Source organism: Corythoichthys intestinalis, chromosome 14 (assembly GCF_030265065.1).
Source record: "Corythoichthys intestinalis isolate RoL2023-P3 chromosome 14, ASM3026506v1, whole genome shotgun sequence".
Lineage (NCBI taxonomy): Eukaryota > Metazoa > Chordata > Actinopteri > Syngnathiformes > Syngnathidae > Corythoichthys > Corythoichthys intestinalis.
Window position 1 is genome coordinate 7,264,665 of NC_080408.1, and position 26,267 is coordinate 7,290,931.

The 26,267-nt window shown below is 37.6% G+C and overlaps 1 protein-coding gene across 1 annotated transcript in view; it reads left to right on the top strand.

The window, feature by feature from the left end:
- klhl24a (kelch-like family member 24a) overlaps positions 1 to 20,911 on the top strand; it is a 58,861-nt gene extending 37,950 nt beyond the window's left edge. The window contains exons 5-8 of the mRNA XM_057857313.1: positions 1,814 to 1,932; positions 14,618 to 14,806; positions 16,959 to 17,147; positions 17,216 to 20,911. Of these exons, the coding sequence (XP_057713296.1) occupies positions 1,814 to 1,932; positions 14,618 to 14,806; positions 16,959 to 17,147; positions 17,216 to 17,416 (698 nt within the window). The 3' untranslated portion in view covers positions 17,417 to 20,911. The remainder of the gene's footprint in view (positions 1 to 1,813; positions 1,933 to 14,617; positions 14,807 to 16,958; positions 17,148 to 17,215) is intronic.
- Positions 20,912 to 26,267: the final 5,356 nt, after the last annotated feature.

Genomic DNA, 26,267 nt, shown 5'->3' on the forward strand with positions numbered 1-26,267 from the left:
ATATCCGAGGACTGTCATGTACTTTATTTGTACTTAAAGCACGTGACACACGTTGTGAGCAAACGTGATTCTTTTTACTCTACTCCGCACTGGCGCTGCATTGAGGGTGCTTTCAAGACCACGCTTAGCTGCAATCAGTAACTCAAGTCCTCAGTTGAAAAGACGAGAAAACGGTCCGCGAATGCAGAAGTGATGCCTGACCACAAAGCAGACAACAATAGCAAAGGGATTGCGTACGAGGGTTTATTGAACACACACACACAAAACATGTGAAAAGGGACACAAAAAAGGGTCCGTGACAGCAGTTTGGCATTAAAAAAACAAACAAACAAAAAACAGTGAAAACCGCAGTGAAAGGCCGTAAAAGCAAGTTGAAAACAAATAATGGACTCAAATACCTGCACATGGTAGAGGATTCCAAAAACCAGGGCGGCAGACAAATGAAAAAAAAAACAGGGCAAAAATCCTACTCGCAACGAAGAGGTCAAGAATACAAACTGTCAAATGGCAGCAAGTCAATATCTCAGCAAGCCGCCTAGGATCGGTTTAAAGACACTGCTGATGAGCTGGAATTGGATGCAGGTATGACGTTGGGTACTCATCCCACAGCTCTGTAGCAAAACAATCCGACCAGCAGCAGAATCTGACAAAATCATGCCAGTCGTCATACTAGCTTGGCTTGCTAGCTAGCACAGCTATTCTTCCAGTCCAGGCCAACTACATCATCACCCCCACCATGCATTGCACACATAAAATATGGCGCCCTCAAGAGGTCAAAACCTGTACTAAATATTGCAGATTTTTCAATCAATGGCAATAATTCATGTGTTTCTAATAATATATTTTAGTAAAAGAGAACAATTGTGTGTTATTAGAGCCTACAAGTCTTTAAGTCCAAGGACCCCTTTTATGGAGTGCGTTCACTGGGATAGGCTCTAACTCACTTTTAACTCATTGGCTGCCGTTGACGGTGATAAGGGCTCACGGTGCAACACGGTTGAGGATAATAGGCAACAATTGGGATTATTTCACGATTTGGAGATACAACAACTTTCGAGACATAGGTCATGAAATCATTTTACAATTCAATGAAAAAACAGAAAAAGAAACTCTTTTCATTTTTCTGCTGTCAATTTCAATGCGTTTTTCACTAGTAGACGTCCAATTCGTTTAAAGTGGGAGGGATAGTCCAGTTCAAAAGGATCGGAGATCTTTGGCCGTCAATCCCAAGCAATGAGTTAATTTTTGGGCATTTTTGGGTCATTTTCTGTTGCTTTTGATGCAGTTACAGGTCACTTCCTTTTTGAGTGTGGGTTACTGAAAAGGAAGTGGCTCAGGAATGTCCCCAAATGAATACTAACTGACTCAAAATCAACAGGAAATAGCGGCTAAATGCCGTTTGTTCTTTTGCTTCCATTGCTGGATGTCTATGGCCGTCAGTGGCAGCCAATGCGTACATTATTGGGTATTTTTGGTCATTTCCTGTTCATTTTTGTTCACTTCCTGTTGATTCTGGGGCGTTTACGGGTCACTTACTGTCAATTTTGGGTTACTGAACAGGAAGTGACCTAGGGAATTTCCCAAAATTTCTAAAGAGGGACTCAACATCAACAGGAAATGACCTGTAAAACCCTAAAATGACCAGGTAGTGATCTGTAAATGCCCACAAAAGTGCCATTGGCAGCGCTAGACATCCAGTCCATTTTGACTGGTATGGACGAATGTGTAGATTTTTTTGTGTTTGTCAATGGTACTGAAAGAGTTCATTTACCGTATGGTCGTTTTTTAAATCGCACTTCTGTCACCTCTGCAGGTGGTCGCATCAACAGCAGGGACGTGTGGATGTATAACTCACAGCTCAACTTGTGGATCAGAGTGGCTTCATTGAATAAAGGTCGATGGAGGCACAAGATGGGTGTCCTGCTAGGCAAGGTGAGCACAACTGTCATTATAATAACTCGGTCAGGGTAACAAAAATGTAAATGCAGCATTAATATCAGAAGTGGGAGATAGGAATATCCCGATCCGATCATGCGGTCGGAAATCGGCCCGATCGCACCATTTTTCAGAGGATCGGAATCGGATGAAAAGGATCGGGTTTTTAATTTTGAAAAAATATATTTGTTTTTCTGCTCCATGCTCATACATCCTCTCACTCCTCCTCCTTATGCTTTTCTTGGTCAGCAGTGCACTCGAGTTTGCTTGCTAAAGTTAAAGATGATTGACAGATGTTGAAGCTTTGATCTTGCCAGAGAAGCTTGGGAGTGCTACCTTCAAAGGCGCCGAATGCGTCAATCATTGTTTAGCTTGTTAAAGACTAGCGGTAGTATGCTGTGGCAACTCATTGTGTGCGTGTGTAAGTAAGTGGCTTTTCTCAGCAGCGTAAGCTGATTTGAGTGGACTCACTCAATGAAGCATTTGATAAAGACAAGCATTTTTCTACGTCATTATTGTTTAAATATACAGTGCCCTCCATAATTATTGGCACCCATGGTTACGATGTGTTTTTTTAGCTTGTAATAATTTTTTTTTTTTTTCAAATAATATGGGACCTTAATGGAAAAAAAGAGGAAAAATCCAACCTTCAATACAAGTGCATTAATTCATTGGGGAAAAAATCCCACATAAAGAAATAATTATTTGACATCAAATAATGTGTGTCACAATTATTAGCACCCCTGGTGTTAATACTTTGTACAACCCCCTTTTGCCAACAAAACAAGGTCTGGGGACTGAGATGGCTATGGGAAGAGCTTGATTTTGTGTCTGGTGAACCATTTCTGTGTAGATTTGGCCATATGTTTAGGGTCGTTGTCTTGCTGTTTGAATCTTTTGTTCAAATAAAAAAGACTTTTTTCGGTATCAGATCGGGACTCTGTATCGGCAGATTCTCTAAATCAGGTGACTGGGACTCGGGTGCAAAAATATGCGATCGGGACATCCCTAATTATGAGTCATAGCGGAAAATAAATACAATAATTATTGCTCAGAGCAAATTACCCTCTTGGAAAGTTGCTAAAAGCTTCCCCAGACATTGCAAACAACTGTAAAGTCATATACTTTACCATCCAAGTCACGCCTTGGAGACATACTGTGTAAAAGTTCCACATACTGCCGTAACACGTAGCCGTAAAGGAATTTTTGATTGAAATGTACTTCTGTTCTGCTTTGTGATTGACAGTAATGGTCTAGTTGTCATTGCTTTTAGATGGTAAAAAGGATGTCACACTAAATTCCAGTCCTATACGTCAAAGGCTTGCATTTTCCTTATCAGTCGTGTATGACAATGATGGCGCCTTGTCAAGAGTAGGGACAATATGTCATCTTTAAAATTGCGTTTGTGTTCGCTATCAATATCCAGCTCCAATGATGATATAAAAATAATAAATAATTTGAGTTGTAAAAATATGCCTCTAATTTGCTGTGAGTATTCTTGTTCATTCATTTTTCTCAAGGCATTGAATCAATGCCAACTGGAACTTTTTTGGTTGTCCTAGTCAATGTTTGACTTGAAAATAATGTACCCAGCCAGAGTGGCATGAATTTGACTCCCATTGACTAAGTGTAAGTAAGTGTGAAAACACTTTGACTGAACTGTTTTTACACGTGACCTGATACCCTGATCCTCCATCCCAGCTCACATTCTACTCACTGTGCTATTTACAGTCTCTAATACTGCCAGGTGGACATTTCTGTTTAAGGGCACCACAAGTTTCTTGGATCTGTGCCCATTGCTCATGCCTGAAAGTTGCTTTGTACTTGTGTAAGTTACACACGTGTGCATGATGTTGACTAGGGGTGGAAACTTCTGGGTACCTCACGATACGATTTGTGATACAAGGCTTAAGATAACAATGATCTCACGGTATGACAATACAACAATTATAGATATATGGGTCAGGAAAGCATTCCAGGATATTCTACAAAATAACTAATAAACAGAAAAAAGCTACAGTGGTATGAAAAAGTATCTGAACCTTTTGGAATTTCTCACATTCCTGCATAAAATCTAGTGCTGCAACGATTAATCGATTAACTCGAGTATTTGATGACAAAAAATATTCTAATTAAATTTTGTTGCTTCGAGTATTCGTTTAATTAAAGTGGCGTTGTAATGGTTTATTTTGAAAGTGTTTGCATTTAGTCTTATTGATTAGGGTGGATACACTGCCCTCTGGTCTGCCTCTTTTCACATGGCTGAATCCAACTGCTCCCTGTTAAAACCAACGTGAGATAAGTTTTTGTTTGAGCTAATGTTTTTTAATGCATTCATAATTTAGTTTATAGCTTTATTTAGCTGTTTTTTGTGGGAATATGTGAGGCGCAGCAGGAAGTTGTCCATGACGTTCTTACAGACTGAATTGGTAATGGCTCTCATCTCCTCCCTGATGGCTTTCTTGAGTTCCGTGATGGTTCTGGGTTTTCTTGCGTCGACTCTGTCCTTAAAATAGCCCCAAAGAAAAAAATCTGGGGGGCTTAGGTCCGAGCTATGGTGTGCCCACTCAGAATCAGTCTTGAGACTGATCACTCGGCCTCCGAAGTTCTCTTTCAGCCAATCTCGGGACAGGTTTGAGGTGTGAGAACTTGCTCCGTCTTGCTGGAACCAGAACTTGCTCATGAGTGACGGGTAGACGGTCTGGAGCTCATTCTTGAAGGTTTTGACGACCTCCACATACCGCTCCTTGGTGACTTTCACTGCTGCGCCAGATTCTTCGATGAAGATTGGTCCAATGATGCCTCTGGCCGAGATTGCAGCCCACACCGTGCACTTAGGAGAGTGCAGGGGCTTGGTGGCTACTTCATTAGATGAAGCCCACTTCCATCTTGATGGACTCCAAGACAAATGTCTTCTGGGGGTCCTCCAGACCCAATGAAGTAGCGCCTCAAGAAATGCATGGAGCTAAATGGAGGCCATCTAGGACATATGCTGTAGAATGGAGGAAAAAAGGCCAAAGACCCTAGTGTTTTGATTTGATGTTTTGAATATAATACAGGCATGAAAATCTCTCACCTTTCGGCGAAATTCGCCGTTTTGAAGTCAAAAAGGGCGACCTACGTGAATTGCGTAGATCCGAGGAGAAATTCTTTTTGGGAGGAGGGGGGGGGGGTCGGGAGGTTTTATTTAATTATTATTATTATCATCATGTGATTAACTTAGTACGTAAACTGAGCACATAAGAACACAGTCAGCAAATCCAGCAAAATTGTGTGGGCTGATGAAACCAAAGTTGAATTGTTTGGGAGAAAAACTAATGTGTGGAGGAAAAATGGAACAGCTCACCAACATCAACACCTCATCCCCACCGTGAAGCATGGTGGAGGAAGCATCATGATTTGGGGCTGTTTTGCTTGATTGATTGATTGATTGATTGATTGAATTTTATTTCGAAAACATGCATCACATTATGGATATACAAGAATACAAACAAAACATAAGATTCGAAAAGGAGTAGGAAGAAGTAAAAACTTCCTCAGGGCCTGGACAACTTGCAATCATTGATGGAAGAATGAATTAAAAAGTTTATCAGGATGTTTTGCAAGAAAACCTGAGGCCGCCTGACAGACAGTTGAAGCTAAAAAGAGGATGGATGCTGCAACAAGACAACGATCCAAAACACAGAAGTAAATCAACTTCAGAATGGTTTCAGAAGAACAAAATACAACAAAATAGACTTGAACCCCATTGAGATGCCGTGGCATGACCTAAAGACAGTGATTCATGCCAGACAACCCAGGAATCTGACTGAACTACTGCAGTTTTGTAGAGAAAATGTGCCAAGATTAGTCCTGATCCATGTGCCAGACTGATCTGCAGCTACAGAAAGCGTCTGTTTGAAGTTATTGCTGCCAAAGGGGGGACACAAATATGAAATGTGATGGTTCACCAACTTATTTTTCCCCCTTCTGTCATTGTTTGCATGCTATCCTCATTAAAATATGAAAACCTGCAAATGTTTGGGTGGTTTTAGTTGAAGCAGTTTTTTCATCTGTGTGATTTTGTAAAGATCCGATTACATTTGATGGTGATTTAATGCAGAAATGTGAGAAATTCCAAAAGGTTCACTTTTTCATACTACTGTATTTTCACATGCCTAATGTTAAACCATAATGAATTAGATAAAAAATAACAGGTCGGTACCAGAATCACTACAGTCACGTTCTGTTGTAAAAGTCAGTAATGAACTCGAAACGCAGTTTAGTTAATTTATGAACTGTTGTTTTAGAAGGTACTACAGCCACTCAGTTGTGTTTACTCTTCATTTCGAAATAGATTGTAGAGTTACACACAAACTCTGCTCTATTTACACACCAAACATGATTCCGTGACACAGTTAGTGATTACGCAGTACACCCAAATTTACACGCAAATACACATTTATCCTGAAGAGACACATTCCTTTATCTCCCAGAAGGAGGTTCATGTCTGCGACTACTTCCTGTCTCCGTCGTGCACGTGCGCATTTTTCTCTTTTATGAGTGAAGATTTTGTTTTTTTTTAAGTTTTCTACTTTACTGTAGATGCCAACTCTGTTTGAAATGCTCTTTCATTGTCCCCTTTTTAGTTCTATGTACTTTGCCGTCTTTGTGGTTGATGGTTCCCACATACAGTGATTCAGTTCCTTGTCAGGCATATCCTCATTCTATTTTCAATTTCCTCTTGTAATTTCCCATTTAAGCTGTGAGACTGATGCACATGAACTCGAATGTGTCTTGTAATTTGTAAACAAGACTATTTGCTTGCAGGCATTTTCAGGTTGTTTTAGCATCGTTCGCAGAGGGAAATGTTCAGTACTTTACAGAAGTTAGGATTGTATGACAGACTGCACACTTAGTGGTAACCTATGTTCTGAATGGAAGTGCACTCAGACACAACCACACCTCTGTACTCTCTATGATCCCCACAGTTGCACAAAAATAGGTCTGGTGCTTGTCATGTCAGTGCTCGGCGACAGCTGTGCTCTTCTATCAAGGCCCATTCTTTACATGAGTCTGTTTGTTAGGGTTGTTCTGATCATGTTTTTTTGCTCCCGATCCGATCCCGATCGTTTTAGTTTGAGTATCTGCCGATCCCGATATTTCCCGATCCAATTGCTTTTTTTTTGCTCCCGATTCAATTCCAATCATTCCCGATAATTTTTCCCGATCGTATACATTTTGGCAATGCATTAAGAAAAAAATGAATAAAACTCGGACGAATATATACATTCAACATACAGTACATAAGTACTGTATTTGTTTATTTTGACAATAAATCCTCAAGATGGCATTTACATTATTAACACTCTTTCTGTGAGAAGGATTCACGGATAGAAAGACTTGTGACTTTGTACAGTGGTACCTCTGCATACGATCGCTTCGACACACGAACTTTTCGACATCCGACGTAAAATTTGACTCGCCATTTGTTTCTACATCCGACGACATGCTCGAAATACGACGACAATGGCAGCACCGCAGACGAATGCACGGCGGATTTTCTTGTGTGACAAATCAACACTGGTTTCAGAAAAGGTTGATACAGGTGGTGAAACAAGGAAAAAGTTAACGCTTACCTTCTAAATGAAGATGCAAATGACAGAAAAATATGAGCGTAGGGTGGGCATCCGTGAAATGGCTCAACAATACATCTCCACGGTCCTCCTCCGACCATCGTTCGCCAGTCTTTATAAGTTAAGCTGACAATTCTTATTGTGGTAACATCTCCAGAGAAATCGCCAACTTCGCCACGTTTTTATCATTTATTTCACAACTTATTCAAAACAGAAACACCTTCTGTCTGCCGCAATTGACGGTGTTCTCAAGAAAACATTCAACGTGAAAGTGAAACTCAAGCTCACCGGTCTGTCTCCGGCACGTCAGCCCCGCGGTGCGTTCAGGGTCAGCAAAAAACGTCCGCCACATTAGAACCCGATTCGTTACATTAATACAGGAATTATTATTATTATTATTATTATTATTATTATTATTATTATTCCGATTTTTATTTGTAATTTATTTGTTTTGCTATGTGTAATTGCCATTTGTAATAGTACCAGCAGTATTTTTTAAGGATTTAGTGAAGGTTTTTGGGCTGTGGAACGAATTAATGGAATTATAATGTATTCCTATGGGAAAATCCTGCTCGACATACGACCATTTCGACTTACAAACAAGGTCCTGGAACGGATTAACTTCGTATGTAGAGGTACCACTGTATATTGTGACCAGAGGTTGCGCTAGACATTTTCGTTGTCTGTCATTTTGACTGACAGGGTCATAAAAATCCGGTCATAATCTATTTTTACCCGTCACTTAAATTTTTAAAATGATAATGATGACATATTCAATAGTATTTAGTTTTCGTTCATTTTTAATTAATATTGTAACGCTTGCTTGGCGGCGAAAAATTAGACACGGAAGTCATGGTATTTTTCTCCCTCTTTTTACTCTGCTTACCGCCAACAACACCAACAAAACAACAACTCGGCCCCAAAGAAAAAGAGGCATCTATATAGACCCCAATCACCAACGTCACACAATGATCTTAAATGTGGTTGACAGCCCAAAATCTTCTAAATATATATTAAATGCATCTTACCAGATATAAAATGACTACTACATAGTCTGTGGTGATCATTTGGTGCCCAGATTTCTTGTCGAATTACAGCAGTCCATCTCGCTCTCCTCTTCGGGTCTCTCAGAATACGGTAGAACTTCCAAGTCTCTCCGTCTATCTTCTCTGTTACTGCAACCAACCGCCACACACGCCTTCACCATTTTGATTATTAATGTTAACGAGCAGGAAAACACGCCGTAATAGGAGGCATCTACGTAGCGGTAATGTGTAAACACGACGAGCTGACGGACAATATGGCGGCTCCAGTCAGGGGGGCGGAGTTGTGACGTCATGTGATTGGGGTCTATACACAGGCGGCAATCACAATATAGTCCACCAATTGGATGACGCGCTGGCACACCGGGTGCACCAATAAGAACCTCGCGTTGATGTGTCAATCATGGTGCCGCCGCCAGACCCCGGTGACGCTACAATATTCTGACAGAATAGCCAACGACGTCATGCATTAAGAGAGACAATAGCTAATTAATATGCTCACTCGCCACCCTGTGGTCTGGCGTGTGAATTGCAACCTGTCAAAATGACGGACGGACTTCAGTTTTTTCTGTCACCGTTTTAAAAAAACGGTCAACGACGGAAAATATTTGGTTAACGCGGCCCCTGATTGTGACTAAATATTGCCATCTTGTGTATTTGTTGAGCTTTCAGTAAATGATACTGTAGGCATGCCCAAATGCATGATGGGAAGTGGAAGCATGACTGTGCGTAGTGCTACCAATGGATATATCTTCTCTGCGTTGGGAAATAACTTAAGGTGTTAAGAAAATGATCAATTGCTACCTTGCTTCCCCACATTGCTTCCCATGATATTTCTAATCGTAGGGAGAGGGATTGAAATGCTCTACCCAGTTAAAAAAAGGCTCCAAAGGTTGCCAAAATTCACTCTACTCATTTTACGCTGCTTTTTATCTCTCTATATAGGTAAAACGACGCCATTACAGATTGAGCGCGTCAATGCGTGAGTGGGTAGTGCAGCGCATGCATTATTTGCGTTAAATTTATTAACGTGATACATTTAAAAAAAAATTTATTACTGACATTGTCGGGATAAATTGATAACCCTACCTTAAGCCTAAACTAAACACTCTGGATGAGTGTAACATATTATGTCTGTAACGTTAAATACAATTAGAAAACAATTTAATTAAAAAATATACATATATTAAAAAAAGGCATGGCCGATATTTTTTTGCCGATTCCGATACTTTGACCGATCGGGACATCTCTACTGTTTGTATCAGTTGCTCTTTTCGCTCCCCTTTCTTTATTAAAGCATTTCCACATTCTGTACTGCAAGTGCAATACAGTATTCAGCACTAGTCTCATCTTGTCGTGTGTTTTTTTCATTTAGGCTTGTCTGCTTTTATTTTGGTAGTGACGCTCTTCCTTGTTTCACCTTTATTTCCTGCTCATATTTTTTCCAATCATGGAGATTGTCTCCACCTGTGTGTAAGTAGTAGCATTGTCCAATATTATTGGGTAGCAGACAGTGTTGTTTTTGGCAGCCCTTTTAATTTTCTTCTTAGTCTTTTGGACGAAAATTTTTATTAGTCTTCGTGTTGTTAATCTTACTTTAAAAAAGTAATTAATTACAGTTACAAATTACTTCTCCCCAAAAGTAATTAGGTTACTTTACCCCCTACTTTACAAAAGAAACATATTCCCAAATGTGTTACTTCACAGACAGTATGTAAAATGCTCACTATCAAATATGAGATAGTGTTGTTTTACCATATGGAAAACACTTCAGTAACTGAAACTCCCCTTGTCAGGACAGACATTCCCTCCGGTTGTAAATGCAAATACTCTATCAGTGTTAAATGTCTTTTTCTTCCTTTTACCCCTCCTACTTAGTATATTTTCCCTCTTTTTTCTCCATGCTTCTCAGTACTTGTTCCACTGTATATCACGTGGAAGGACTAAAAGTATGAAGGGGAGAGGGTTCAAGTCAATAAAATAATGGCCCACAGAATTCAATAGAGAAGTGTATATTTATACAGTGGGGCAAATAAGTATTTAGTCAACCACCAATTGTGCAAGTTCTCCTTCTTGAAAAGATTAGAGAGGCCTGTAATTTTCAACATGGGTAAACCTCAACCATGAGAGACAGAACGTGGGGAAAAAAAACAGAAAATCACATTGTTTGATTTTTAAAGAATTTATTTCCAAATTAGAGTGGAAAATAAGTATTTGGTCACCTACAAACAAGCAAGATTTCTGGCTGTCAAGGAGGTCTAACTTCTTCTAACGAGGTCTAACGAGGCTCCACTTGTTACCTGTATTAATGGCACCTGTTTTAACTCATTATCGGTATAAAAGACACCTGTCCACAACTTCAGTCAGTCAGACTCTAAACCAGACATGTCCAAAGTCCGGCCCGGGGGCCAAATGCGGCCCTTTGTCAAATTTCATCTGGCCCCCAGCCTCTGTCATAAAATCAATAACATCTGGGCCGCACACAGACTTAATAAATTGGTCAGCAGTACTGCAACCAGCATATGAAGTAGCTTACACACGAAATGCTGCTCCTCATTTACCCACTAAAAGGCAGCAGCACTTTAACCCTTTGTTGCCAAATGTATAACATTTGATACACCTAAAATTTCATGATTTTCAGACTAATTTAGAATTTTGACATTTCTTTTTTGAAAAAAAAAAAAAAATCATGGATGCAAGTCAACATCTAAAGGTTCCATGAGAAAAAAAACACGATTTAGCATGGGTTATAGACATTAGAGCGCTTATTACACATTCATTTTGACTTTTCTTTTCACAAATTTGAAAAAAAAGGTTTCATTAGGACCTTATTTTTCAGATTTTGCGATTCTTTGATAATTGCTTCATGTTGCAGGTATTTAAGGGCTAAGCAACATTACTCCGTGTGACCCGCTACTTCCAATTTTCTAAAATGGCGACAATCAACAAAAAAAAGTTGACTGTGATGGCCGACGCTTCAAGGATAGATGGAAATTGGACTATTTCTTCACTGAAATACGCAACAACTGTGTCTTGCCTCATTTGCAAAGAGATAGTCGCTGTTTTTAAAGATTTCAATGTGAGGCGATATTATCAAACAAGACACGCTGACATGTACGACAAGATTACAGGGAAGATACGCAGCGAGAAATTGAAGCAACTTGAAGGTAGTTTAATTTTACAGCAGTAGTATTTCGCAAGAGCCTGAGAGTCGAAAGAGAACGCCGCAAAAGCTAATTGCGAGATTGTTGAAATGATTCATTAAAAAAATAATAACGCAAATGTGACACACTGAATGGCTTGCTAAATTTTGCTTAAATATATTGTCCTACGTAAAGGACGTCAGCCAAGGTCGGCCCCCCACATTTTTACCACGCCAAATCTGGCCCCCTTTGCAAAAGGTTTGGACACCCCTGCTCTAAACTCCACAATGGCCGAGACCAAAAAGCTGTCGAAGGACACCAGAGACAAAATTGTAGACCTGCACCAGGCTGGGAAGACAATCTGCAAAAGATAAAACTAGGGTTGTTCCAATCATGTTTTTTTGCTCCCGATCCGATCCCGATCGTTTTAGTTTGAGTATCTGCCGATCCCGATATTTCCCGATCCGATTGCTTTTTTTTTGCTCCCGATTCAATTCCAATTATTCCCGATAATTTTTCCCATTCATATACATTTTGGCAATGCATTAAGAAAAAAATGAATAAAACTCGGACGAATATATACATCCAACATACAGTGCATAAGTACTGTAGTTGTTTATTATGACAATAAATCCTCAAGATGGCATTTAGATTATTAACATTCTTTCTGTGAGAGGGATCCACGGATAGAAAGACTTGTAATTCTTAAAGGATAAATGTGACTTTGTATATTGTGACTAAATATTGCCATCTAGTGTATTTGTTGAGCTTTCAGTAAATAATACTGTAGCCATTTAACTGTTCTGCCCAAATGCATGATGGGAAGTGCAACCATGACTGTGCGTAGTGGCACCAATTGATATATCTTCTCTGCGTTGGGAAATAACATAGGGTGTTAAGAAAAAGATCAACTACTCCCTTTCTTCCCCACATTGCTTGCCACAATATTTCTAATTGTTGAGAGAGGGATTGCTTTAGCTATTTAAAAAAAGACTCCAAAGACTGCCAAAATTCACTCTATTCATTTTACGCTGCCTTTTAGCTCTATATATAGGTAAAACGGCGCCATTATAGATTGAACGCGACAATGTGTGAGTGGGTCGTGCAGCGCATACGTTAATTGCGTTAAATATTTTTACGTGATTAATAAAAAAAAAAAATTAATTACCGCCGTTAACGCGATAAATTTTGATAGCCCTACTTTAAGCCAAAACTAAAGACTCTGGCTGAGTGTAAGACATTTTGTCTGTAACATTAAATACAATTAGAAAACGATTTAATTAAAAAATATATATATTAAAAAAAGGCATGTCCGATATTTTTTTGCCGATTCCGATACTTTGAAAATGACGTGATTGGACCCGATCGATCGGGACATCTTTAGATAAAACGCTTGGTGTAAAGAAATCACCTGTGGGAGCAATTATTAGAAAATGGAAGTCATACAAGAGCACTGATAATCTCCCTCGATCTGGGGCTCCATTCAAGATCTCACCCCGTGGCGTCAAAATGATAACAAGAACGGTGAGCAAAAATCCCAGAACCACACGGGGGGACCTAGTGAATGACCTACAGAGAGCTGGGACCACAGTAACAAAGGCTATTATCAGTAAGACAATGCCAGGGACTCAATTTCTGCACTGCCAGACGTGTCCCCCTGCTGAAGAAAGTACACGTCCAGGCCCGTCTGCGGTTCGTTAGAGAGCATTTGGATGATCCAGAAGAGGACTGGGAGAATGTGTTACGGTCAGATGAAACCAAAATAGAACTTTTTGTTAGAAACACGGGTTCTCGTGTTTGGGGAGAAGGAATACTGTATTTATTCTGAAGAACACCATACCCACTGTGAAGCATGGGGGTGGAAACATCATGCTTTGGGGCTGTTTTTCTGCGAAGGGACCAGGACGACTGATCTGTGTAAAGAAAAGAATGAATGGGGCCACGTATCGAGAGATTTTGAGTGAAAATCTCCTTCCATCAGCAAGTACATTGAAGATGAGACATGGCTGGGTCTTTCAGCATGACAATGATCCCAAACACACAGCCAGGGCAACAAGGAGTGGCTTCGTAAGAAGCATTTCAAGGTCCTGAAGTTGGCCTAGCCAGTCTCCAGATCTCAACACCATAGAAAATCTGTGGAGGGAGTTGACGTTTGGCCTCCGTTATTGCCAACAAAAAGTACATAACAAAGTATTGAGATGAACTTTTGGTATTGACCAAATACTTGTTTTCCACCATGATTTGCAAATAAATTCTTTAAAAATCAAACAATGTGATTTTCTGGGTTTTTTCCTCCACATTCTGTCTCTCATGGTTGATGTTTACCCATGATGACGATTACAGGCCTATCTAATCTTTTCAAGTAGGAGAATTTGCACAATTGGTGGTTGACTAAATACTTATTTGCCCCACTGTATAAGGTAAAGCTGAACACAACTAAATTTCGAATACACCTCATCTTATGGCTAGTGAATGTAATGCGACTTTGCTTCATGCGCATGGTTTCCAGCCTTCTCTGTGTTTAATAATCTTACGGACACTCAAAAGTGTGTCAGTACTAAACAAACATTCATGATGTAAACAGTATTGTCTGTGGTAGTCAAGGTACATGCTGAATGAAAAGGGTTAGTCAATAACAATAGCCTGTGGGCCAGAGTTTACAGACGTCAGTCAGAGGTTATGTGTTCAAAAGCAGTACGTCATTTTATTCCCCTCTTCGCACCAGATAGACTGGTTCTCTTTGTTTTGCTGCACGATCACATGTTCACCTTTGTAATTAGATGAGCTGTTTCCCGTTTAACGTTGGAAAACAGCACGCGTGCTAGGCCTCCGGAGCTTTTGGTAAACAACTGATATATCCGCGTGGGTGTGTGTATCGCAGGTCTACGCTGTGGGTGGCTACGATGGGCAGAGCCGCCTGAGCAGCGTGGAGTGTTACGACTCCTTCTCTAACCGCTGGACAGAGGTGGCGCCCTTGAAGGAGGCGGTCAGCTCTCCGGCCGTGGCCAGCTGTGCTGGCAAACTCTTTGTCATAGGAGGAGGCCCTGACGATAATACCTGTTCAGACAAGGTGGGGAAACAGATGTCTTTCTGCTTCAAACACTCAATCTACAAGAAGTGATGACAGCTATTTAACAGAGCTATAAAAAAAAAAAAAAGTCTGACATTAATCTTTTATAAAGCCTAAAAATGCATCAAAACATGTCACAAATACATGTTACAATTAGATGATTGCACGATAAACATGAAATGAGAGTTGTGCATCATGTAAAAAACATAGAATAAAGAATAAAAGTTAATACACTCACGTAAAGTTGTTCGAATACCTCATGGTGAATGAAGAGGATGCTGGGATACACACATACACATACAGTAGAGGTCCCTTTTAGCCAATTGGATGCCAGGAAGATGCTAGGCAATTACGGAGAACCAGGAGTGCAAAACTTGAATAAATGAATGAATTTATTGTCATTGTCATCATCATCATAATCATTGACAGTTTCAGAGTGTGGAATTTGCCCGAAAGAAATACACAATTAAATAAATTATTAAATGTGTCATTAAAATGCTTCTATTTGAATATTTACTTCAATATTTATTTATTTCAATTTTTATTCATTTATTTCAGTTTATATTTAATTATTTCAATTTTTATTTATTCATTTCAACATTTATTTAGGTATTACAATATATATGTATTTATTTTGAAATATTTACTTCAATATTCATTGATTTATTTCAATTTATGTGGAATTTTTTAGATTTTTATTGATTTATTTCAACATTTATTCCAATATATATTTATTTATTTCAACATTTATTTATTTAGTCTAATATATATATTTATATAATATATTTTTAATTATTTTCTTCCAGATTTATTCATACATTTCAATAAATATTTATTTCAACATGTTTTTATTTGTTTATTTATTAATTCCAATATATATATTATTTTTTTTCAATATTTATCTATTTATTTCAATATTCATTAATTTACTTTAATATTTATTGATTTATTTGAATTTATATTGAATTATTTCAATTTATATTTAATTATTTCTATTTTTATTTATTCAACATATATATATATATATATATATTTTTTTTAAATTTATTTTAATATTTACTTACAATATTTATTGATTTATTTCAATTTATGTGGAATTATTTAGATTTTCATTGATTTATTTCAACATTTATTCCAATATATATTTATTTATTTCAACATTTATTAAGTCCAATATATATATTTATAACATTTATTTATTTATTTATTTATTCCAATATATATATATTTTTTTCAATATTTATTTATTTCAATATTCATTAATTTACTTTAATATTTATTGATTTATTTCAATTTATGTGGAATTATTTAGATTTTCATTGATTTATTTCAACATTTATTCCAATATATATTTATTTATTTCAACATTTATTAAGTCCAATATATATATTTATAACATTTATTTATTTATTTATTTATTCCAATATATATATATTTTTTTCAATATTTATTTATTTCAATATTCATTAATTTACTTTAATATTTATTGATTTATTTTAATTAATTAATTAATTATTATTAATTTATATTGAATTATTTCAATTTATATGTAATTATTTCTACAAACATTTATTTAGGTATTCCAATATATATTTTTTTTATTTTATTTTTTAAAATATTTACTTCAATATTTATTGATTAATTTCAATTTATGTGGAATTATTTAGATTTTTATTGATTTATTTCAACATTTATTCCAATATATATTTATTTATTTAGTCCAATATATATATTTATATTATATATTTTTAAATATTTACTTCCAGATTTATTCATTCGTTTCAATAAATATTTATTTCAACATTTATTTATTTATATATGTATATTTTTTTTCCATATTTATTTATTTCAATATTTATTCATTTACTTTAATATTTATTCATTTATTTCAATTTATATTGAATTGTTTCAATTTTTATTGATTTATTTCAACATTTATTCCAATATATATTTAATTATTTCAACATTTATATCTATTTAAGTTGTCACTCATTTGTCATATGAAGAGATGATCTTAGTGTCCACATTTGTTATACTATAGTGGGGAGAACAAGTATTTGATACACTGCCCATTGGCAGTGTATCAAATACTTGTTCTCCCCACTGTATGTCCATCTCTTACCTATTTACATCTAGTAACTGTGTTTCCCAGGTCCAGTGCTACGATCCAGAGTCAGACACTTGGTTACTCCGTGCCAATATCCCCATCGCCAAGCGCTGCATCACCGCCGTGTCGCTCAACAACCTCGTTTACGTGTGCGGCGGTCTCACCAGGTCGGTATTCTGCTACGACCCTGTGGAGGACTACTGGATGCATGTGGTGCACACGTTTGCAAAACAGGTACGACAATTCAATTACAGCAAGACAAAAAAATGATGCTCCCAATTTACCTTCATTTCTGCGTGTAGGAGAGCTGCGGTATGTCAGTGTGCAACGGTAAGATCTTCATCCTGGGCGGCCGGGGCGAAAACGGCGAAGCCACGGATACCATCATGTGTTACGACCCGGCGACGGGCATCATCACAGGCGTGGCCGCTATGCCGCGTTGCATCTCCTACCACGGCTGCGTGACCATACATCGCTTCAATGACAAGTACCACAGGCCGTGACCAGTTACACATATGCACTTATAGTGTTTAAGTGCATACACACTTTATCAGATTACACGTGTTGCTCAGTTAATTTATTTTCTCACGGCATCATGTAGCAACACTCGTTGTGGTGCTGTGAATTTTTAGCTTTAAAAGTGGAAATGCTTTGTATTTAGTCAGATTAGTGGCAAAATACATAATGAAAAGTCCAATTAGTTATTAATGCCAAGATAAGACAACTATATTTCATATGCAGGGGTTCACACATATTACTTTGCACTTCCGTTATTCGCTTTAGTAATTTTAAGTAATCCATGGCAAGTTTCCCGAAACAGGATTTTTTTCTTGACAAAGAACAAGCTAGCACCATGACAGATCCTGTGCAGTTTTGACTGTCCCCCCCTGTAGTTTGCCTATTGGGGGTCAAATAGTTTGGACGTACTTTTGTGTCGTCTTCAAAAATGTGAAAACTCAGTGGTTGCATTTGAGAGCAATAGACGTCCAATCCATTTGAACAGGGAGGGTTGGCAGCGAATGAACGAATGTTCGTTTATTTGTGATAAACTCATTTCAATTCACGGCAGAATCATGAAAAAGCATTTCAGCACCCCTACCAACATGGTGTCAGAGCAGCCATGTTGGTAGGGGCAACGTTTCCATCAAAATCAATGCCTTGACATTTAAATGAAGTCATAACTCTCATTTGGTCTTATCTGACCAAAGCACACGGTCCCAGTTGAAGCCTGGGACCGTGTGCTTTGGTCAGACGAGACCAAGATTGATCTTTTTGGCAACAAACACTCTAAGTGGGTCTGGCATGCCACAAAAGATGCGCATGCTAAAAAAAGCACCTCATACCCACTGTGAAGTATGGGCGTGGGTCAGTAATGCTGTGAGGCTGTTTCGCTTCCAAAGGCCCTGGGAACCTTGTTAAGGTGCATGGCATCATGAACAGTGTTATTAATAACGGCATTAGAATATAACGGCGTTACTAACGTCGTTATTTTTTTCAGTTATGAGTAATCTAATTAATTACTTTTCTCATCTTGGCAACGCCGTTACCGTTACTGAGGCGGGAAAGGCGTGCGTTACTAAGTTGGTTGAATAAAAAGTCTGAGAGAGACGGACTCACGGAGACGAGAGAGCAGAGCAGGAGTGGGGAAGACGCCGTAGCAAACGCGATGCTAGGTGGCTCCAATAATACCTGACTGTAGCCGATAGCCTACAAACTACGCCCACATGATACGGTAGATATCACATATTATAAAACTAGATGCAAATGACAGAAACGGCTGCATTGGCAACATGTTTTAAGGACTACATGCGTTAGTAAACAGCCGCCATCTTAAAGCAGTAGACCTCTCAGGAAGGCTCTATGTAGAGATCCTTCCTAGCGAACCTAAGCAACTTTTTTTAAATTTTATTTTATTTTAAAATGCTCCTAAATGGGCAAAATATTGACTTATATCTATCTTTAAATGATGAAACAGTTTTAAAACTTACCCTTGTTGATTGTTGAACGTAGACAGAAGGGAACTAATGCAATAACGGGAGCAATTTTAACAACTTTAACGGTTGATTCACAACTTCAAATGACTTCCACACAAAGCAAAGGTTACTATCTAGTTATCGCAATACCCTTGTGTCTAGTTAAGTGGAGGATAAAGAATTGGGCTAGGGCCAATTGTCCCCAAAACCCTTTAAACTTCACATTCTGTGACTTTTTTTTTTTTTTTTTTTTTTTTTTTTTTTGAGAAAAAAAAAACATGAAAATTATCACTAGTTACTTTACCAAGTAACTAATTACTCTTACAGTCAGGTAACTGAGTTACTAACATAATTACTTTTTGGGAGAAGTAATTTGTAACTGTAATTAATTACTTTTTTAAAATTAACAACACTGATCATGAATGCTTTGAAATACCAGGACATTTTAAATCAAAATCTGTTGCCCTCTGCCCGAAAGCTGAAGATGGGTCGTCAGTGGGTCTTTCAGCAAGACAATGACCCTAAACATATGGCCAAATCTACACAGAAATGGTTCACCAGACACAAAGTCAAGCTCCTCCCATCCTCCCATCTCAGTCCCCAGACCTTGTTTTGTTGGCAAAAGGGGCTTGTACAAAGTATTAACACCAGGGGTGCTAATAATTGTGACACACATTATTTGATGTCAATTAATTATTTCTTTATGTGGGATTTTTTCCCCACTGAATAAATGCACTTGTATTGACGGTTGGATTTTTCTCTTTTTTTCCGTTAAGGTCCCATATTATTTGAATTTTTAAAAAAATATTAGAAGCTAAAAAAATCTTAACTAGGGGTTCCAATAATTATGGAGGGCACTGTAAATGCCCAGAAAAGACTAGCTTTGAATGCTCTGGTTTCAGTGCCATTGACGGCGCTAGACGTCCAATCCAGTCAAAATTATTTGGATGTCAATGGCTGTCAGTGGGCAGCACGGTGGCTTAGTGGTTAGCACGTCTGCCTCACAGTTCTGAGATCAAGGGTTCAATCCCGGGCTCCGGCCTTCCTGTATGGAGTTTGCATGTTCTCCCCGTGCCTGCGTGGGTTTCCTCCGGGAACTCCGGTTTCCTCCCACATCCCAAAAAACATGCATGGTAGGCTGATTGAACACTCTAAAATTGTCCGTAGGTATGAGTGTGTGCGTGAATGGTTGTATGTCTCCTTGTGCCCTGCGATTGGCTGGCAACCAGTTCAGGGTGTCCCCTGCCTACTGCCCGTAGTTGGCTGGGATAGGCTCCAGCACCTCCGCGACCCTCGTGAGGAAAAGCGGCATGGAAAATGAATGAATGGCTGTCAGTGAGCTATCATAGACACTACACTGATTGAAGATTTTGGTAGCACCCTGTTTGGTAGCAACAGTCAAACTACAAAAAAAAAAAAAATATATATATATATATATATATATATATATATATATATATATCGATTCTTCACTGGAGCATTTCGATAACCTTTTGGGCTACAAAGTATTGCGATATATCACCTTTTCGATATATTGTCACATCCCTAATTTCCGTAGATACCATTGATTGCATTAGGTGATGTGTGGACAGCCATTCTTCTTCTCAATTTGCCCCAAATTGCATTTGGGAACAGAAAATCTTTGAAAAACATTGCTCTGATTTAATTGGTGGGCCCTGGGAAAGAGGAAACCCTCAGCTTCTAAATGCTATAGTCTCACGTCCGCCTGAACGATACGGGAAATGAAATCGAAAAAAGGAAGTGTATTGTGTGTACGTCCTGCATATGCAATATTTTGGCCAAGCACACTCCTTTGATAATTGCTACACAATTGATCTTTTATGACCAAAACATATATAGAAATGCTGTATATGTACAAATGTTGGAACCGTTTTGAATTGATTTTTGACGAGTTTAACAGCTTTTTAATGGTCTTTTATTGGATAATGGAAGCAAAAAGTAGATCAATGTGTTGTCCAGTTTCTCTAATGTATTTTTAATCTTAAAAAAAAAAAAAAAAAAATTGAAGACAAGATGAAATACCAGCAACAGTAGTAACTTCCTTTTTTTATGTAATTGCTATATCAAGCTCCCTCCATTTCTATATGCATTTCCACTGATTTAAAATCAAAACTATTTTAAACCTTTATTTTGCTATATTATCAATCATATTAATCACATTTTTTATTTTAGGAAATATAAGTTATAAGCATGTGTGTTTTTTATACAAAGTCCTTGTGTACACTTTCAGCTTTTTTCATATGATTGTTTAGTAGTTTGGCGGGCATGTGGGTGGTTTTTGTAGATTTAGCGAGAGGCCGTTTTGTAGATCAAACTCTCAATTCTAGAGTCTGCTTTGAATATGTGGTGTGCCTGTACAGAAGTGTTTTGTTTGTGTGATTCTTATGACACCATTTGAATTATGGGTGGGGACCTCTAGGTATCTCAAGATACGATTTGCGATACAAAAGCTCACGACAACAAAAAACTCAACAATTATTGCTACACGGGTCAGGAAATCATTGTAGGATATTCTAAAAAACGACAAATAAACAGAAATACAAGCTCTTTTCATCCATCTGCTGTGAATGGGAAAGAGTTTATCATTGGCAGACGTCCAATCCGTTTGAAGTGGGTGGGATGGAAGCGAATTAACGAATGTCTATGGCTGTCAGTGGCAGCCAATGCCAGGCAATGAGGTTATATTGAGGCATGTCATGTAATTTCCCGTTGATTTTTGGTCACTTCCTTTCCCTTTTGGGGGCATCTACGGGCCACTTCCTGTTCATTTTGGGGCATTTACCGGTCACTTCCTGGTAAGTTTGGGTTACTGAAGAGGAAGTGACTTATAAATGTCCCCAAATTACGGATCTACTAAAGGGACATTGACAGAAATAGAATAAATTTAAGCAATCTGATGCGCACCAGAAACTATCTGGTAAACATTAGCATTATATTGCATTTAAGCTAGCGGACTTTTGCTATGCAAGTTAGCCAATTATAAGTTAGCCAATTGGCTAACTTGCATAGCAAAAGACAGCTAGCTTAAATGCTGTATAAAAAGTCCGCTAGCTTAAATGCTGTATATTGCTAATGTTTACAACAATTGGCTAACTTGCAGGGGAAAAGTCCGCTAGCTTAATTGCTGTATAATGCTAATGTATACAACAATTGGCTAAGCTAGCGGACTTGCATAGTTTAAGTTAGCCAATTGGCTAACTTGCACAGCAAAAGTCCGCTAGCTCAATGCTGTATTAAAAAGCCCGCTAGCTTAAATGCTGTATAATGCTAATGTTTACAACAATTGGCTAACTTGCAAAGCAAAAGTCCGCTAGCTTAAATGCTGTATAAAAAGTCCGCTAGCTTAAATGCTGTATAAAAAGTCCGCTAGCTTAAATGTAATGCTAATGTATACAACAATTGGCTAACTTGCAGAGAAATAGTCAGCTAGCTTAAATGCTATATAATGCTAATGTTTACAACAATTGGCTAACTTGCAAAGCAAAAGTCCGCTAGCTTAAATGCTGTATAAAAAGTCCGCTAGCTTAAATGCTGTATAATGCTTATGTATACAACAATTGGCTAACTCGCAGAGCAAAAGCCAGCTAGCATAAATGCTATTTAATGCTAATGTTTACAACAATTGGCTAACTTGCAGAGCAAAAGTCGCTAGCTTAAATGCTATTTAATGATAACGTTTACAACAATTGGCTAACTTGCAGTTAGTTTTGCTCATTCTGGGTCATTTGATGTCATTTTCTGTTGATTTTCAGTCACCTCCTGTTGATTTTGGGGTATTTACGGGTCACTTCCTCTTGATTTTGGGTTACTGAATAGGAAGTGACTTATGAATTTTTAGATTACTGACGTTAAAATATTTGACGCATTTAACGCACATGCCCCGCTCAAACAGATTAAAATGACAGCACAGTGTCATGTCCACTTGTTACTTGTGTTTTTGGTGTTTTATCGCCCTCTGCTGGCACTTGGGTGCAACTGATTTTATGGGTTTCAGCACCATGAGAATTGTGTAAGTATTGACATCAACAATGGCAAGCTACTAGTTTATTTTTTGATTGAAAATTGAACAAATTTTATTAAAACGAAAACATTAAGAGGGGTTTTAATATAAAATTTCTATAACTTGTACTAACATTTATCTTTTAAGAACTACAAGTCTTTCTATCCATGGATTACTTTAACAGAATGGTAATAATGTTAATGCCATCTTGTTGATTTATTGTTATAATAAACAAATACAGTAGTAATGTACATTATGTTGAATGTTTATATCCATCTTGTGTCTTATCTTTCCATTCCAACAATAATTTACAGAAAAATATGGCATATTTCATGGATGTTTTGAATTGTGATTAATTATGATTAATTCATTTTTAAGCTGTGATTAACTCGATTAAAAATTTTAATCGTTTGACAGCCCTAGTTAAAATGTGTGTCGTTTTGAACATAAGTGTCCATATGTGTGTTACAGCTTTACAAATAGTCAAAAGTGAAGGAAGTAAAAAGCTTCAAAAAGCATAATTGCCTTTTTTGATGTCTGTAAAGCTGAACAACTTCACTTTTACTGAGGACATATTCATAAAGTAAAGAATAAGATACTGTGAGGTACAATAAGGTACTGTTTATTCGACCTAAAAAAAAAAACACCTGAAGACAACATGGTGGACAATACTCTGGCGTCGTAAAGTCAAAATCGCGTAACACGGGGACTACTTGTATCAATTCTTTGCGGGAGCATATCAATAACCTTTTGAGCTACATAGCATAGCGATATATCACCTTTTCGATATATTGCCACACCCCTAGTTTGAATGGTGTCAAAGATTGCGTGTTCGCTCCATGTTAACGAGTGCTGCTTCTACCTTAGCATTAAAAGACACATGATGTAACTCGGGTTAACCGTGGATACCTCCGTGTGTGTACGTGGGAGTGCGAGTTTGATAAAGATGTGTTTGAAGCACTAGCCTTGATTAAGGTCAGTCATTTTTTTTGTTTTGTTTAATAGTTGATAATAGACAAGATGTTGCTGTGAACTTCTATGTATTTTCTTGTATTTTAATGTATCTTTTATTTGTTTTCTGTAACCAAGAGCCCCAATTGTGCACTTTGAGAGAGAATCTTGTTTGGTAGATAGTCGTGTTTTCTTTATGCTTTCATGCTTTTTTTCAAACTATTAGTAAATGGTAGTTGCTTTCACGTGAAACATGGAGGAGATTGCGTAGCGTGAATCTATTGGGCCATAGAATGTCACGGTTAAAAATACGGAAACAAGGACAAGAAAAGACAAAGTTCACGCAAAGATTGCTGTCCTAAAGTATGGGTCATTTTTTGATTAGGGTGCCATTTGTGACCCCAGTAAAAAATGAGCTGAATTTTTACTAGGGCTGTCAAAATTATTGCGTTAACGGGCGGTAATGAACTTTTTAAATTAATCATGTTAAAATATTTGACGCAATTAACGCACATGTCCCGCTCAAGCAGATTACAATGACAGTATAGTGCAATGTCCACTTGTTACTTGCGGTTTTTGGAGTTTTGTCGCCCTCTTCTGGCGCTTGGGTGCGACTGATTTTATGTGCTTCAGCACCCATGAGCATTGTGTAATTATTGACATCAACAATGACGGGCTACTAGTTAATTTTTTGATTGAAAATTTTACAAATTTTATTCAAACGAAAACATTAAGAGGGGTTTTAATATAAAATTTCTATAACTTGTACTAACATTTATCTTTTAAGAACTACAAGTCTTTCTATCCATGGATCGCTTTAACAGAATGTTAATAATGTTATTGCCATCTTGTTGATTTATTGTTATGATAAACAAATACAGTACTTATGTACCGTATGTTGAATGTACGAAGTTACATTGAAAAAAAACTGTGCTTTTCTTTCAAAAAGGAGGACGTTTCTAAGTGATCCCAAACTTTTGAACGGTAGTGTATATATCGAAGAAATTTCGTAAATTGAATCATTTCAAAAGATATCTTGGTAAAATGCCAGATTTTTCGTCAAGTATCCAAAGTCATGTTAGCAATTATGGTAGCAGAGCTAGGCTGAGGGCTAACTTGAACACAAAATGTCCACTCTTATGTCTAAATGGCACCCTATAAAAAAATGGTCCTTATAATTCTTCAATTTTTCACTAAAAAGCCTCACATCACACAGGAGGTTAACAAGCCGGTAAGAAATATTGGTAGGGACTAAAGATTGACTGTATGAGAATAAGTTTGCGTGTCTGAGATTTCACTTTGTACACAAATGGGATGCAATTCGTCTTATGTGGATGTTTTTCACTAAAATTATTTTTGTATTTTTAGACTTTTTCATCTTTGCTTGAATAATAATTACATTTTGTTTGGGGATTGGGTGTTTTTGACCCCTTGTGCAAAAGGTAACAAGGCTATTTAAAATTGATTTCTGTATGAATGGAGGTAGAAAACCATTTTTGGTGAATTGGAATTGCTTGTGACGTCATCTTGTGTGTGTTAATGTGCCTTTTAAGAATAAACCAGCAGGGGAATATTGATTTTATTTTATTTTTTGTATATGAACCAGTACAAATCAGTGTGTGATGTTATGTTTTATGATGCTGTTTACTAGGATACATGAAAATGTGTAACTGTTGACTTGTGTACAATAAATATCAATAAAGTTTTTTCTTTCCGTACCAAATGCCTGGTTTACTATTAGTGGTGGGAACCTCTGGGTACCTCACGATGTGATACAATTTGCGATACAAGCCCCATGATAGTGATGATCTCACGTTGCATTGGTCAATAAATCATTCTATAATATTTTACGATACAAGTAATGGACAAAAAACAAGCTCTTGTCATCCTTTTGCAAAGAACTGGAATGAGTTTATCAGTAGCAGACGTCCAATCCATTTGAAGTGGGAGGGATGGCAGCGAATGAACATTCGTTCATTCGCTGCCATCCCTCCCACTTCAAATGGATTGGATGTTTATGGCCGTCAGTGGCAACAAATTGCGGGAAATTAGTTCATTTTAGGCCATTTCAGGTCATTTCCTGTAGATTTTGGGGCATTTACAGGTCACTTTCTGTTGATTTTGGGCTACTGAAAAGACAAATGTCCCATAATGAATAGAAAGAGGAAGTTACATGTAAATGCTCTAAAATGAACATGAAGTGACAGGAAAATCCCCACAAAAGACTGGCTGTAAATGCTCTGGTTTCAGTGCCATTGACGGCACTAGACATACTATTCAGTCAAATTGAATTGGATGTCTAGCGCCGTCAATGAGTTAAAATCTTTTACTATCTCCCCTTCATTTCCAAAATTCTTGAAAAAATTGTATCCATCCAACTTCACCACCACCTGAAATCAAACCGTTTAT